The sequence below is a fragment of the Prionailurus viverrinus genome, chromosome B4 (assembly GCF_022837055.1).
Source record: "Prionailurus viverrinus isolate Anna chromosome B4, UM_Priviv_1.0, whole genome shotgun sequence".
Classification (NCBI taxonomy): Eukaryota; Metazoa; Chordata; class Mammalia; order Carnivora; family Felidae; genus Prionailurus; species Prionailurus viverrinus.
Genome location: NC_062567.1, coordinates 74,283,093 through 74,296,857, shown reverse-complemented (window position 1 = coordinate 74,296,857; position 13,765 = coordinate 74,283,093). Strand labels below are relative to the sequence as shown.

Below are 13,765 nucleotides of genomic sequence, written 5' to 3'. Positions count from 1 at the left end.
TGCTCTAAATACTATTATGGAGTGAATTCAAGAATATACTATTGTTTTTAAAAAAAAAAAAAAAAAAGGTAGGGGCGCCTGGGTGGCTTAGTCGGTTAAGGCGGCTGACTTCGGCTCAGGTCATGATCTTGTGGTCCGTGAGTTCTAGCCCCGCGTCGGGCTCTGTGCTGATAGCTTAGAGCCTGGAGCCTGCTTCATATTCTATGTCTCCCTCTCTCTGACCCTCCCCTATTCATGCTCTGTGTCTCCCTGTCTCAAAAATAAATAAATGTTTAAAAAAAAAAAAAAAGGTAAAGCAAGGAGGATAAAGGAGTATGTATAGTAAGCTACTGTTTAGCTAAGTCACATAGGAATATAAAGATATACTTGCATACATACATATATATGTGTGAATATGTATTTAATATACCATGTTTTAGATATTTTACTTTTAAACCATGCACACATTGAAAATAAATCAATTATAAAAATAAATAATATTCAGTAGCATCCAGCAAAATTAACTTTAATGTGCATTCAATTAGTAATACAACACATAGAAATCCTAAGTGACTTTCAGCCATAACAAAACCAACTGTTAGCCTCAGGAATAAACTACAAGGCAAAGTATAGCAAAAAAATTCTTAATATATTGTCAGATTTATATTGCTTTTGGTATTGCTATTCTGATGCTTTTGTGTGTGACTATGGGATACAAAAAAATCAGTAATTATACTGGAGTCAAAGAGATCTGAGATTTTCACATGGGAGAAAGGAGACACAAACGTTAAGACTAAAGAAGTAAAAAGCCATATATCCTGAATTTAAATCAAAAGCATCAGTATAAACTCACATTTTTGTTAAAAAAAAAAAAGGTAACAATCCATATTTCATATTTCTGTCCAATGAAAAAGCTTTTAAACAATGACCATACCAGTAACCACAAGAACTCCTTGTGCCTAGCCAGTAGGCTAAAAATTATCACCTCCCCATAAAAATAAAGTGGGGACTCTGGAGACTTGACCTGACCCCAGGCCTTTGACATCAAATATACAAGAAGACGCAAGCAAACCACTGAAAATTACTAGGACCATGACAAAAGGACTGACAAGTTAACTCAAAGAGGCCACAATTCATCGATAAGGACAACAAACACATCAAGTATGTTTAAATACTCAACAACAAAGAACACCCGAATGGTCAGTTTTGAAGGTTCATTATTTTCTAAAACTGGCTAAGAAAAGCTAGAACCAAGCATTTCTCATGTGCTCCATATATGAGTTGTACACCTCACGATAATGAAGATAATGGAAAGCTTCTCTTTATAGAAGTGCTTCAACTAACAAATGGAAAAAAGAAAAAAGAAAGCCTAAAAATAGCACCTCTTTGCAGCTTTAATTTATAGATTTAGTCAATGATCAGTGGCATCCAGCATAAGAGACAGACACAAAAACATACAGGCTTTTTGTTCTCTCTCTGCTGCTCCCAAGTCAAGCCAAATTTTGATCAAGCCTCTAAATCTGGCTATCAATTTGCATGAAGTACAGGGACAGAGAATCATGTTTAACTACATTAAAAAATCTAACTAGCCAATTCAAAAAGGGGCAGAGGACTTCAACAAACACTTATCCAAAGACAATATACAAATGGTCAATAAACACATGAAAGGATGTTCACTACCACTAATCATTAGGGAAATGCAAATCAAAACTACAATGAAATACCACCTCACATTAAGATGGTTACTATTTAAAAAAAAAAAAAAAAAAAGAAACAAACAGAAAAGAACAAGTGTTGGAGAGGCTGTGGTGAAATTTGAACTTTTGTGCACTGTTGGTAGGAATGTAAAATGGTATAGCTGCTGTGGAAACCAGTATGGAGATACCTCGAAGAATTAAAAACAATCACTATATGACTCAGCAATTCTACTTGTGGGTATTACCCAAAATAACTGAAAGCAGGGTCTCAAAGAGATACCTGTATACCCCTGTTCATAGCAGCATTATTCACAATAGCTAAAATGCAAAAGCAATCCACGTGTCCATCAAGAGATTACGGTAGAAGTAAAATGTGGTATATACATTCAGCAGAATGTTATTCAGCTTTAAAAAGGAAGGAAATTTGGGGCGCCTGGGTGGGGCAGTCCGTTGAGCGTCCGACTTCAGCCAGGTCACGATCTCGCGGTCCGTGAGTTCGAGCCCCGCGTCGGGCTCTGGGCTGATGGCTCAGAGCCTGGAGCCTGTTTTCCGATTCTGTGTCTCCCTCTCTCTCTGCCCCTCCCCCGTTCATGCTCTGTCTCTCTCTGTCCCAAAAATAAATAAACGTTGAAAAAAAAAAATTTAAAAAAAAAAAAAGGAAGGAAATTTTGCAATATGCTACATGGATAAACCTTGAAAACATTTTGCTGAGTGAAATAAACCAGTCAAAAAGAAACAAATACTATATGATTTAATTTATATAAATTAGAGTAGTCAAAAATCATACGTTTAAGGTATAATAGTGGTTTTCAGGAGCTGGATGGAGGGGAGAATGGGGAGTTGTTATTATTTAATAGGTACAGAATGTGAGTTTTACAAGATGAAAAGAATTATGAGAAAGGATGGTGGTGAATGTGTTTAATACAACTGCACTGTATAAAGACGGTAAATTTTATGTATGTGTATTTTATTTTATTTATTTATTTTTTTTTTTTTTAAAGGATTGTTAGTTTATTTATTTTTTTCAATGTTTATTTATTTTTGGGACAGAGACAGAGCATGAACGGGGGAGGGGCAGAGAGAGAGGGAGACACAGAATCGGAAAACAGGCTCCAGGCTCTGAGCCATCAGCCCAGAGCCCGACGCGGGGCTCGAACTCACGGACCGCGAGATCGTGACCTGGCTGAAGTCGGACGCTTAACCGACTGCGCCACCCAGGCGCCCCTTATGTATGTGTATTTTAACACAATAAAATATAACTAGCAAAATGTATGAGGAACTCTGTAAAACCAATTAACATGGTTATTTCAACAACACACTTCCAAAAGAAAAGATAAGTAAGTAGAGGATGAAACTATAGATTTAAAAAGAGAAAAAAAATGAGAATCTGGAAAATACGAACAGCAACTGATGTTCAAGAAGCTAATGTTTTTTTTAAAGTGTAATGATATTGTAAGTATAATTTTTAAAAAATCCCTACCTTTCAGAGCTACTAATACTAGTTTATTTACAGATAAAATTAAGTTTCAAATTTGCTTCAAAATAATTGGGGGCATGGAAAAATAGGTGGGAATGGATGAAGCAAGAATGGCAATGCTCTACAAATTGTTACAACTGGCTAATGGGATCTCAGTGATTGATTTTACTGTTTTCTCCACTTTTATATGTTTGCAATTTCCTGTACTAAATTTAAAAAAAAGGTGGGGGGAGAAACGAATGCTCTAAAACTTAGTAAAATAAATCAGACCACTTGTTTACATATTGCCTGTGTTTTGTGCCTCAATGGCAGAGTTGAATAGTTACAGCAGACTTCATGACTGGCAAAACCTACACTGTCTACTATCTGGTCCTTTAAAGAAAAAGTTTGCTGACTTTTGGCAATAGAGCTAAAACAGATGTGAGAGAATTAGATTAGGAATCATAAGCCTCACCAACTTGTTGGAAATTATCAAGTGAAATAATGCATATTTAAGCAAAACTACAATTTTAATAAATGAATGAAAGGTATGTTTTATGATCCTTATAGATACAGGCTAGGAAATCCCCTCTCCCCAAATTGCAACCAAACAGTAAGAAATCAATAATGGCCAATCTTGAAAAATCTGTAAAATATCAAATTGATTTTAGTATGCCCTAAAAAAATTTATAGCTACTGCTTTTACTAAAGTAATATCATACACTGTAGTTTACTTAAATCTTAAAATATCTGATAAGAAACTAAAACCAAGTGAATAACATTTTTTTAATGTGGTCCATTATTAAAATGATAGCCCAGGGGCAACCTGGGTGGCTTAGTCAGTTAAGCATCTGACTCTTGATTTTGGCTCAGGTCATGATCTCATAGTTTGTGAGTTCAAACCCTGCATTGGGCTCTGTGTTGACAATGCAGAGCCTGCTTGGGATTCTCTCTGCCCCTCTCCTGCTTGAGCTCTTTCTCTCTCTCTCAAAATAGATAAATAAACATGAAAGAAAGCAAGAAAGAAGAAGAGAAAAGAAAAGAAAAAAGAAAATGGCAGCCCAAAGAAACAGACTCCAAGATAACCTAGGAAACAGTAGACTAAGATTTTAACCCAGCCATTAGGAATATGTATGGGTTAAAAGGAAACTGTGTTCTTAAAGAATTGAAGAAAAGGGAAATCTCAGCAGAAACATATATATGTGTGTATATATATATATATATACATACACACACACACACACACACACACACACACACACTCGGCTGAGATTATATATATATAGAGATTAAAAATATGTATACGTGTGTGTGTGTGTGTGTGTGTGTGCGCATGTGTATATTTATTTAAGTAGGCTTCATGCGCAGCATGGAGCCCAATGTGGGGCTTCAACTCACAACCCTGAGATCAAGACCTGAGCTGTGATCAAGAGTCAAATGCCTAACCGACTGAGCCACCCATGTACCCCATGATCTTATAATGCTAGAACCAATAAACACACATTTAAAAAAGAACCCTGACTCTTACTTTGCAACACACAAAACAAACTTGAAGTAGATCATAAAACCTAAATGTGAGTAATGAAAGCATAGTACTTCTAAAATCATAAAAGAAAATATTCATGACCCAAAAGACACTGATTTCAGACAAAAAAAAAAAAAAAGAAAGAAAAGAAAAGAAAAGTGAGATTAAAAAAGACCTTATTAAAATTAAAGGCTTCTAAAAAATTTTTTTTGAACTTCTGCTCTTTGGTCAATTAATTTCTGACAAAGGAGGCAAGAATATACAATGGGGAAAAGATGGTCTCTTCAATAAATGGTGTTGGGAAAACTAACAACTACATGCAAAAGCATGAAACTGGTCCACTTTTTACATCATTTACAAAAATAAACCAAAAAATGGTTTAAGACCAGAAACCATAAAACTCCTAGGAGAAAAGCATAAGCAGTAAGCTCTCTGACACCAGAATTAGCAATACTCTTATAGATGTGTCTCCTCAGGCAAGGGAAAACAAAAGCAAAAAATAAACAAATGGGACTATATCAAACTAGAAAGTTTTTGCACAGCAAAGGAAATTGTCAACCAAATGAAAAGACAATATACTGAATAGGAGAAGATATCTGCAAATAATAAAATAAGGGCTTAATATCCAAAATATTATCCAACTATATATCCAAAATATATCCAAAATACACAACTCAGTATCAAAAAACCCCAAATAATCCAATTAAAAATGGGCAGAGAACCTGAATAGACATTTTTCTAGAGAAGACATATATATGGCCAAAAGCCACATGAAAGGATGCTCAACATCACTATCAGGGAAATGCAAATCAAAATCACAAAGAGGTACCTCCTTACTCCTGTTACAAGGCTCTATTAAAACAAAACAAGAAATTATAAATGTTGGTGAGGATACAGAAAAAAGGGCACCCTCTGTGCACTGATTTCTGGGTAGTTATCCAAAGAAAACAAAAACGTTAACTTGAAAAGACATTTGCGCCCCTATGTCCGCTGTAGCCCTATTTACAATAGCCAATATATGAAAGCAACTTAAGTGTCCACTGATAGATGAATGGATAAAGACGATGTGGTATACAGGCACACAGGAATATTATTCAGCTATAAAAAAGAACAAAATCTTGCTATCTGCCATAACATTGACATTATGCTAAGTGAAATAAGTCAGACAGGGAGAGACAAATACTGGGTGATTTCACTTATATGCAGCTATCTAAAAAACAAAACAAAACAAAACAGAAACAAACACATATACAGAGAAAAGTCTGGTGGTTGCCCAGGGGTAACAGAATAGAGGGATGGATGAAATAGGGGAAAACAATTAAAAGGTACAAATTTCTAGTTACAAAATAAATAAATAGGTCATGGGAATGTAGTAAGTATATAGTTAATAATATTGTAACAACTTCGTATGGGGACAGATATTAGCTAAATTTCTCATGGTGATCACTTCATATGTATAGAAGTGTTGAATCACTACGTTCAGACACCTGAAACTAATATAATATTGTACATCAAGTACATTTCAATTAAAATGACAACAACAACAAATTCCAAAACTTCTGCTCTTCAAATATACGCTATTAAGAAAACAAGAAGGCAAGTCACAAGCTAGGGGAAATAGATTTGCAACACACACATACATAACTGACAAAGAACTTATATTCAAAATATATAAAGGACTCCTTCTTCTCATTCAATACTAAGGTCAACAATCAATTTTTTTTTTAATAAAGAGAAGATTGGGGCGCCTGGGTGGCACAGTCGGTTGAGTGTCCGACTTAAGCCAGGTCACGATCTCGCGGTCCGTGAGTTCGAGCCCCGCGTCGGGCTCTGGGCTGATGGCTCAGAGCCTGGAGCCTGTTTCTGATTCTGTGTGTCTCCCTCTCTCTCTGCCCCTCCCCTGTTCATGCTCTGTCTCTCTCTGTCCCAAAAATAAATAAACGTTGAAAAAAAAAAATTTTAATAAAGAGAAGATTGAAAAAGTGACTAGATAATCAAATTGCAGTACATTCCTACTACTTGGCAATAAAAAAAGAATAACTATCAATACATGCAACAATGTGGTTGTTAAGGGAGAGGCTACTGATCTTTCCTAAGTGAGCAGCATGCAAATCGTAGCTACTAATCCCATTCCTCAATGGCTTGTGTTCCTGGAGTGGCTGGCTGGTGCAAGGCAGGTAGTAGACTCTGTCCTCCAAAAATACAGGGTGTTATTGTGGTTCGGTAGATCCCTGAGGATTCAGTGCTGCTGCCTGCCTTAGTGTCATTCCTCTTTGCAGCAGCAGATTCCCTTGGCAATATCTATTAGAATACTTCAGTAATACCAGGAATGGGAGGATCATATTTCAGTGTTAATATTGTAGAATACTCAGAATATCTAGTTCTCAAAACAGAATTAAAAAACAAAAACACAGGAAACCTATGGTCCATTCACAGGAAGAAAAAAAGAATTCGATAGAAACCATTCTAAGGAAGCCCAGACACTGGAATTACTGGCCAAAGATGCTAAATCAACTTATGTATTTTTAAAAAATATTTTTCTATTTATTTTTTATATTTTTAATATTTATTGTTGAGAGAGAGGGAGAGAGCAAGCGAGCGAGCAAGCGCTGGGGAGGGCAGAGAGAAAGGGAGACACAGAGTCTGAAGCAGGCTCCAGGCTCTGAGCTGTCCATACAGAGCCCGACATGGGGCTCCAACTCATGAGAATGATGACCTGAGTGGAAGTTGGACGCTTAACTGACTTGAGCACCCAGGCACTCCAAATCAACTATCTTAAAAGTGTTCAATGAGCTAATGGAAACCATGGGCAAACCTAAGAGTATCAGGAAAAAGATGTTATGAACAAAACAATTTGAAGGAAATCAGTAGGCCTATCCTACAAGAAATGCTAATGGGAGTTATTCAGGGTGAGATAAAGATATTAGAGAGTAACTCAAAGCTATAAGAAGAAATAAAGAGCACTGGTAAGGATAATTACACAGGCAAATACAAAAGAAAATATTATTATACTTCTGGTATATAATTCCTCTTTTTTATCAGATTTAAAAGAAAACGAATACAACAGAGTTTATATAGAGCAGAATATTTGTACACTACTGAAACTAAGTTGATATTATTCAAATGAGGTGGCTATAAATTTAATTTTAACCTCTAAGAAAACCATGGATCAGGTCATGATCTCACAGCTCGTGAGTTTGAACCCCGCGTCAGGCTCTGTGCTGACAGCGCGGAGCCTGGAGCCTGCTTCAGATTCTGTGCCTCCCTCTTTCTCTGCCCCAACCCACTTGCATTCTGACTCTCTCAAAAATAAATAAACATTAAAAAAAATTATAAAAAACACTATACTAAGGGAATTAAGCCAAATACAGAGACTGATATTGCATGATTCCACTTAAATGCTATATCTAAAATAGGAATCATAAAGACAGAGACTAGAAGAAAGGTTACTAAAGGGTAGAAGAATGGGCAGTTATTGTTTCATAGAGTTTATGTTTGGAATGATGCAGAAGTTCTAGATAAATACTGGTGATGGTTGCACAGCAATGTGAATGTATTAAATGCCACTAAGTTGTGTACTTAAAAATGGTAAATTATATATATGTATATTCCACACACAAGAAACTTCCAAACAAAGCTTAAGAAATAATGTTCATTACAACATTACTTGTAAACAAGAGAAACAAGTTAATGCTTGTCCACGGAGAAAAATGGATAGGATAATTAAACTGTGATATACATGAACCATACAGGATGTATACTTGAAACAACAGTGAATGAAAAGATCTTAAAGCTCTATTAAGTGAAAAGAGCAGCTGAGTGTCTACTGTACATTCTTATTCACGTAAAGAAAGAAAGAGGGCGCCTGGGTGGCTCAGTAGGTTAAGTGGCAGACTTCAGCTCATGTCATGATCTCATGGTTTGTGGGTTCGAGCCCCACGTCAGCCTCTGTGCTGACAGCTCAGAACCAGGAGCCTGCTTCAGATTCTGTGTCTCCCTCTCTCTCTGCCCCTCCCCTGCTTGCGCTCTGTCTCTCTTTCTCTAAAATAAACATTTAAAAAAAAAAAGGAAAGAAAATTCCTAGATGGACACAGAAAAAAACTCTTATCACCTCTGGGGGAAACAACTAGAAGAATCTGGTAAAGAGAATTTGAATTAATTAATCAATCAATCATTAATTATTTAATATTGTTTGACTTTCTTATGCAAGTATTTTTACTCTTTAAATTCTAAAAAACATATATAAAAGGAACATATAAACATATATTCCATATGACATTCTATAATATATATATATATATCATCTTTATGAAACCCAGATAAAACTTAATATTCTGTCTTAAAGTCAATTAAAACAGGATGAAACACTGCCTCCTAATGAAATTATCAAAGGTGGACAAACATTCTTCCCTTAATCCCTTTGTCCTCCAAGATCACTGCTTATGAATCACAGGATTTCCAAAATGAAAACCATGTACACTTCAAAGAAACAAACCAGGACCTTAGAGGTAACTTGACATGCCTGAGATCAAAGAGTATGTGGCTGAAAGCAGCATCAAGGGTTGGAATATAGGATTTCTGGCTCCTGCACCTGTCTTTCTGGGTGCCAGGTCATTTGGTTTTAATGAATGCTACAAAAATTAATGTGAATCTCCTAGCAAGAACTAGGCTATATGCTATGTGATGACTAATTAAAGGAACTATAGACAAAACCCAAAACAGATAAATATTACTACTTATATATAATTTTAACACTGTATCTAAAATCTCAGAAAATGTAATCAGCTGTAAGAAACGGGAGGTATAGGGGCGCCTGGGTGGCTCAGTCAGTTAGGCATCCGACTGATGCTCAGGTCATGATCTCACGGTTCGGGAGTTTGAACCCCATGTCGGGCTCTGTGCGGACAGCTCAGAGCCTGGAGCCTACTTCGGATTGTTTGTCTCCCTCTCTCTCTGCCCCTGCCCTGCTGGTGCTCTATCTCTGTCACTCAACAATAAATAAATGTTAAATAAATAAATAAAAAAGAAAGAAAGAAAGAAAGAAAGAAAGAAAGAAAGAAAGAAAGAAAGAAATGAGAGGTATAAGGAATAATCAAAATAGTGATTATTTGTAGATGATATCCTCTCTCAGACACATAATCTCCATTAGATATGATAAAGGAATTCAGCAAGGTTCCTGCAGACAGTAACATTTAAAAAAATTTTTTTTTAAGTTTACTTTGAGAGAGAGTGAGCAAGTGAGCATGCAAGGCTGAGCAGGGAAGGAGCAGAGAGAGAGAGGAAGAGACAGAATCCGAAGCAGGCTCCGTGCTGTCAGTGCAGAGCTCAAACCCACCAACCTTTAGATCATGACCTGAGCTGAAATCAAAAGCTGGATGTTTAAGTGACTAAGCCACTCAAGCGCTCCAGGCAGTGACATTTTAAAAAAAGTCACTAAGATACCATGGAGAGGGGGAAAGCAACAAAAATTACTTTAAGGAAGTAATTACAAAATACAATAGACCTGAGTTAACAGAAAAATGTATCATAATAATGTTACCACAATATTGAATACTGCAGGGTAAAACTGCCAACTGTTCCCAGTAAATGAAACACAATCCCATTAATTCCAATATAGTTTTTCTTTGGTTGGTTATTAGTATTAGTCAAACACTCTAAAATTCATATGGAAAACTAAGGCTTTAAGAGTAACCAAGACAATCTTAAAAAAAAAAAAAAATAATAATGAATAAGGGAGGCTTTGCATAAGGGCATAAGGATATTCTAAAACTATAGTAATTAAAACAGTGATGTTGGTTCAATAAAGAAAAGACTAATAGAATAGACAATGTAAAGCAGAGCTGATAGATTCAACATTACACACAAGTTGTGGAAGGAAAAGACCACTGAACAAATATATGTTGAGACAACTGCCTTTCCATACATGGAAAAAAATTAAATTCCTATTGTATCCTGTACATCAAATTAATTCCAGATGTATTAGACCTAAATCTGACATATAAAACTTTAAAGCTATTAGAAGACCTAGAAGAGTATCTCTATAGCCTCAAGTAGGAAAGGAAGATAACAGGGAGAAGCAGAGGAAACAGAATGACAAATAGCAGACATCTTTATCTCTAATATGGAAAGTAGTAATACTAGCTACCACACACCAATAATGAGATTTAAATAAGTCCTTAGAACAGTGCCTGACATATAATCTCTTAATAAACGTAAGCCTCTCTCATCCTGGTTCTTCCACTTACCAGGTGCGTGAAACTGGGTAGGTAACTTCTCACACCTCACTTTTCCTTGCCATAAAATGGAGAAAACAAGAGTACCTGCCTCATTAAGTTCTTATAAGAATTAAATGACTCTATACAAATAAAGTGCTTAGAACAGAAACTGATACACATTAAGAGCTCACTAAGAGTTAAAGACAATGTACTGCAATCACAAATAATAACAAGAATATTACATAGAGAATGAGTACCATCTCAAAGTAAGGGCATGCTTAGGATTCTGTTTTAGATGGTAGCTATAGTAGCAACTGGAGAATGGAAAACTAGGGGGAAAGCTGAAGGCGTAACATTTAAAAGGCTAAACAATGTTTCAAGCCTAAACAATGGCAGTAATGATTGAAAGAAGTTTTGAAGGTAGATTTCATGGGATCTGAGAAAAGATTAGACCTGTAAAGACAGTGGACAAGTGCCATCAATGACAGATCCCAAGGACAAATGTTAATGTGGTGATGCAGTTAATTTTGAGATGAGGATGACAGTATTGAGAATGTTTTCCATCTTTACTAAAAAATCATTCCTGCTTCTCATTTTGAGAGTTGAGATGATCTGCCACGATAGCAATCAGCATCTAACTAAAACTTCATGCTGTCTGAAGTTACATCTTTGGAAAGAATTGCTATCCTATCAACTAATTTTCTAGCACATCATAGGAGACAGAAATTTCTTTAAAATCATTACGGGTTTAATAAAACATCCATCTGTGTTTTTTAAATTCTCAGACAAGCAACAAAAACTTTTAGGCTTTACACGAGCCTCTATTTACAAAATGTTTCTTACCATGATTGGCTTGCCCTGAAATGTTTTAACTTCTTCTCTTAAGTATTTAAAAGCCTGTTAACAAAGCAGAAAGGAACTTTCATTAGTATTCAAACATTTTCTTAAAGCCATCTTTATTCTATCAAAAGTATGGTACTAGCAACTATCTCCAAAATAAACAATAAAAAATTCTAAAGTCAATTTCATTATCTAGGTGATAAGGAATGAAAAAAATAATTAACACATCAGCTAACATTCACATTTACTGTAGATTGGCTACTATGGATTACTACAAAAAAAAAAAAAGCACAACGTTCAAAATGGTTCAGACAGCCTTATAAGATGAAGAATTTTAAAAAAAGAAAAAGTCAGTGGGGCGTCTGGCTGGCTCAGTTGGTGGTGCATGCAACTCTTGATCTAACATGAGCTGGAACCCCAAGCTGGGTGTAGTGTTTACTTAAAACTCAATCAATCAATCAGTGAGTGGTTTTAAAATGTTATCAGATATATTTTTGGTTTTTTGTTTCAGTGGAATAGTACTTCCCTTTAAGTTGGACACGACAAGTAAGAGCAGTATCATTAATGTCAAAATTTCAAGAATCATAATGGAAGTTGCAGATTTACTGGCCTAGTATGTACACACTGGAACTACTGAGTACATGGTTCCCAATCCCCATGTTAATTTTTAAATTGTGTGTTAATCTTTTTGATAGGAAACAAACTGCTCTTAAATTGAAAAAGCTTTAGGAAAATGATCAAAAAGGAAACCAATTAATAAGCACAACCACAAAGGTGAACAAGGTACTTAATAGCCTTTACAAATATTACTGTGAGCACATATTTTCTCAATTAAAACATACTACTACTTCTTTTACCACCAGGACTTCAAATCAGAAGAAAAGTTTTCTTCTTACCTGTTGTGCATCGGTATCTGACTGGAAAGTGATATACCAGTTGCTATTGTGTGCAAACTCACAGCTTATCACCTTGGGGCAGTTTTCATTTTTGAACAAGGCTTTAACTTCCTAAAAAAGAAAAACTTTAGTTAACTCTAAAAAGTGTATCAACAATAGTCATTTTTTCCCCTTCATGTCTTCTGGTCCTTTCTGTTTCTTTTTATTAACTGTCATGCCTTCTGCCCATTCTTTTACTGAGAGTAGATTATCTTCTGACACAAAAATATGCATACTTAAAACATACATTCTGTATATGATTTAGAGATAGAATCTTACCTTAAAATCAGCAAAACTGCCACAAAAAATTAAAAATATAGATACACTACCCAGAAACTGCACTATTTATCCAAAGGATACAAAAATGCTCATTCAAAGGAACACATGCACCTCAATGTTTACAGCGGCACTATCAACAATAGCCAAATTATGGAGAGAGCCCAAATGTCCACCCACTGACGAATGAATAAAGATGTGGTAAATATATACAATGGAATATTACTTGGTTACCAAAAAGAGTAAAATCTTGCCATATGCAACAACGTGGATGGAACTAGAATGTATTATGCTAGGTAAAATCAGTCAGAGAAAGACAAGTATATGATTTCGTTTGTACGTGAAATTTAAGAAACAAAACAGATGAACATAGGGGGAGGGAAGAAAAAATAAGATAAAAACAGAGAAGGAGGCAAACTATAAGAGACTCTTAAATACAAAGAACTGGGGTTTGCTGGAGAGGTGTTGGGTGGGGGGATGGGCTAAACAGGGGATGGGCATCAAGGAGGGTACTTGTCGGGATGAGCACTGGGTGTTTATATAAGCGATGAATCACTAAATTCTACTCAAACCATTGTTAGAGAATATGTTAACTAACCTGGATTTAAATTAAAAAATAAAAACAATCTAAGCAAAACAAGCATTTTACTTAGTGGCAAGCTAAACTTTCCCTAACAGTAAAATCTCTCTAGACTTCCATTTAAAAAAAAAAACAAAACAGTATATCCTCCATTAACATTTTCTAGGTGCTCAGTGTTTATTTTCATGCATTCTCAATTAAATCCAGATGCTCTATCTGTATCAGTCACAGACATGAACTCTGTGAAAGATATCTTCACCTT

At 35.6% G+C, this 13,765-nt stretch overlaps 1 protein-coding gene across 11 annotated transcripts in view; it reads right to left on the bottom strand.

Moving 5' to 3' along the window:
• Positions 1 to 13,765, bottom strand: part of LARP4 (La ribonucleoprotein 4) — a 66,336-nt gene that overhangs the window by 19,957 nt on the left and 32,614 nt on the right. For all 11 annotated transcript variants that reach the window (XM_047865011.1, XM_047865014.1, XM_047865013.1 and 8 more), the window contains 2 exons: positions 12,609 to 12,719; positions 11,716 to 11,769 (listed from right to left, as the gene is read on the bottom strand). In XM_047865011.1, coding sequence (XP_047720967.1) covers positions 11,716 to 11,769; positions 12,609 to 12,719 — 165 coding nt within the window. The remainder of the gene's footprint in view (positions 1 to 11,715; positions 11,770 to 12,608; positions 12,720 to 13,765) is intronic.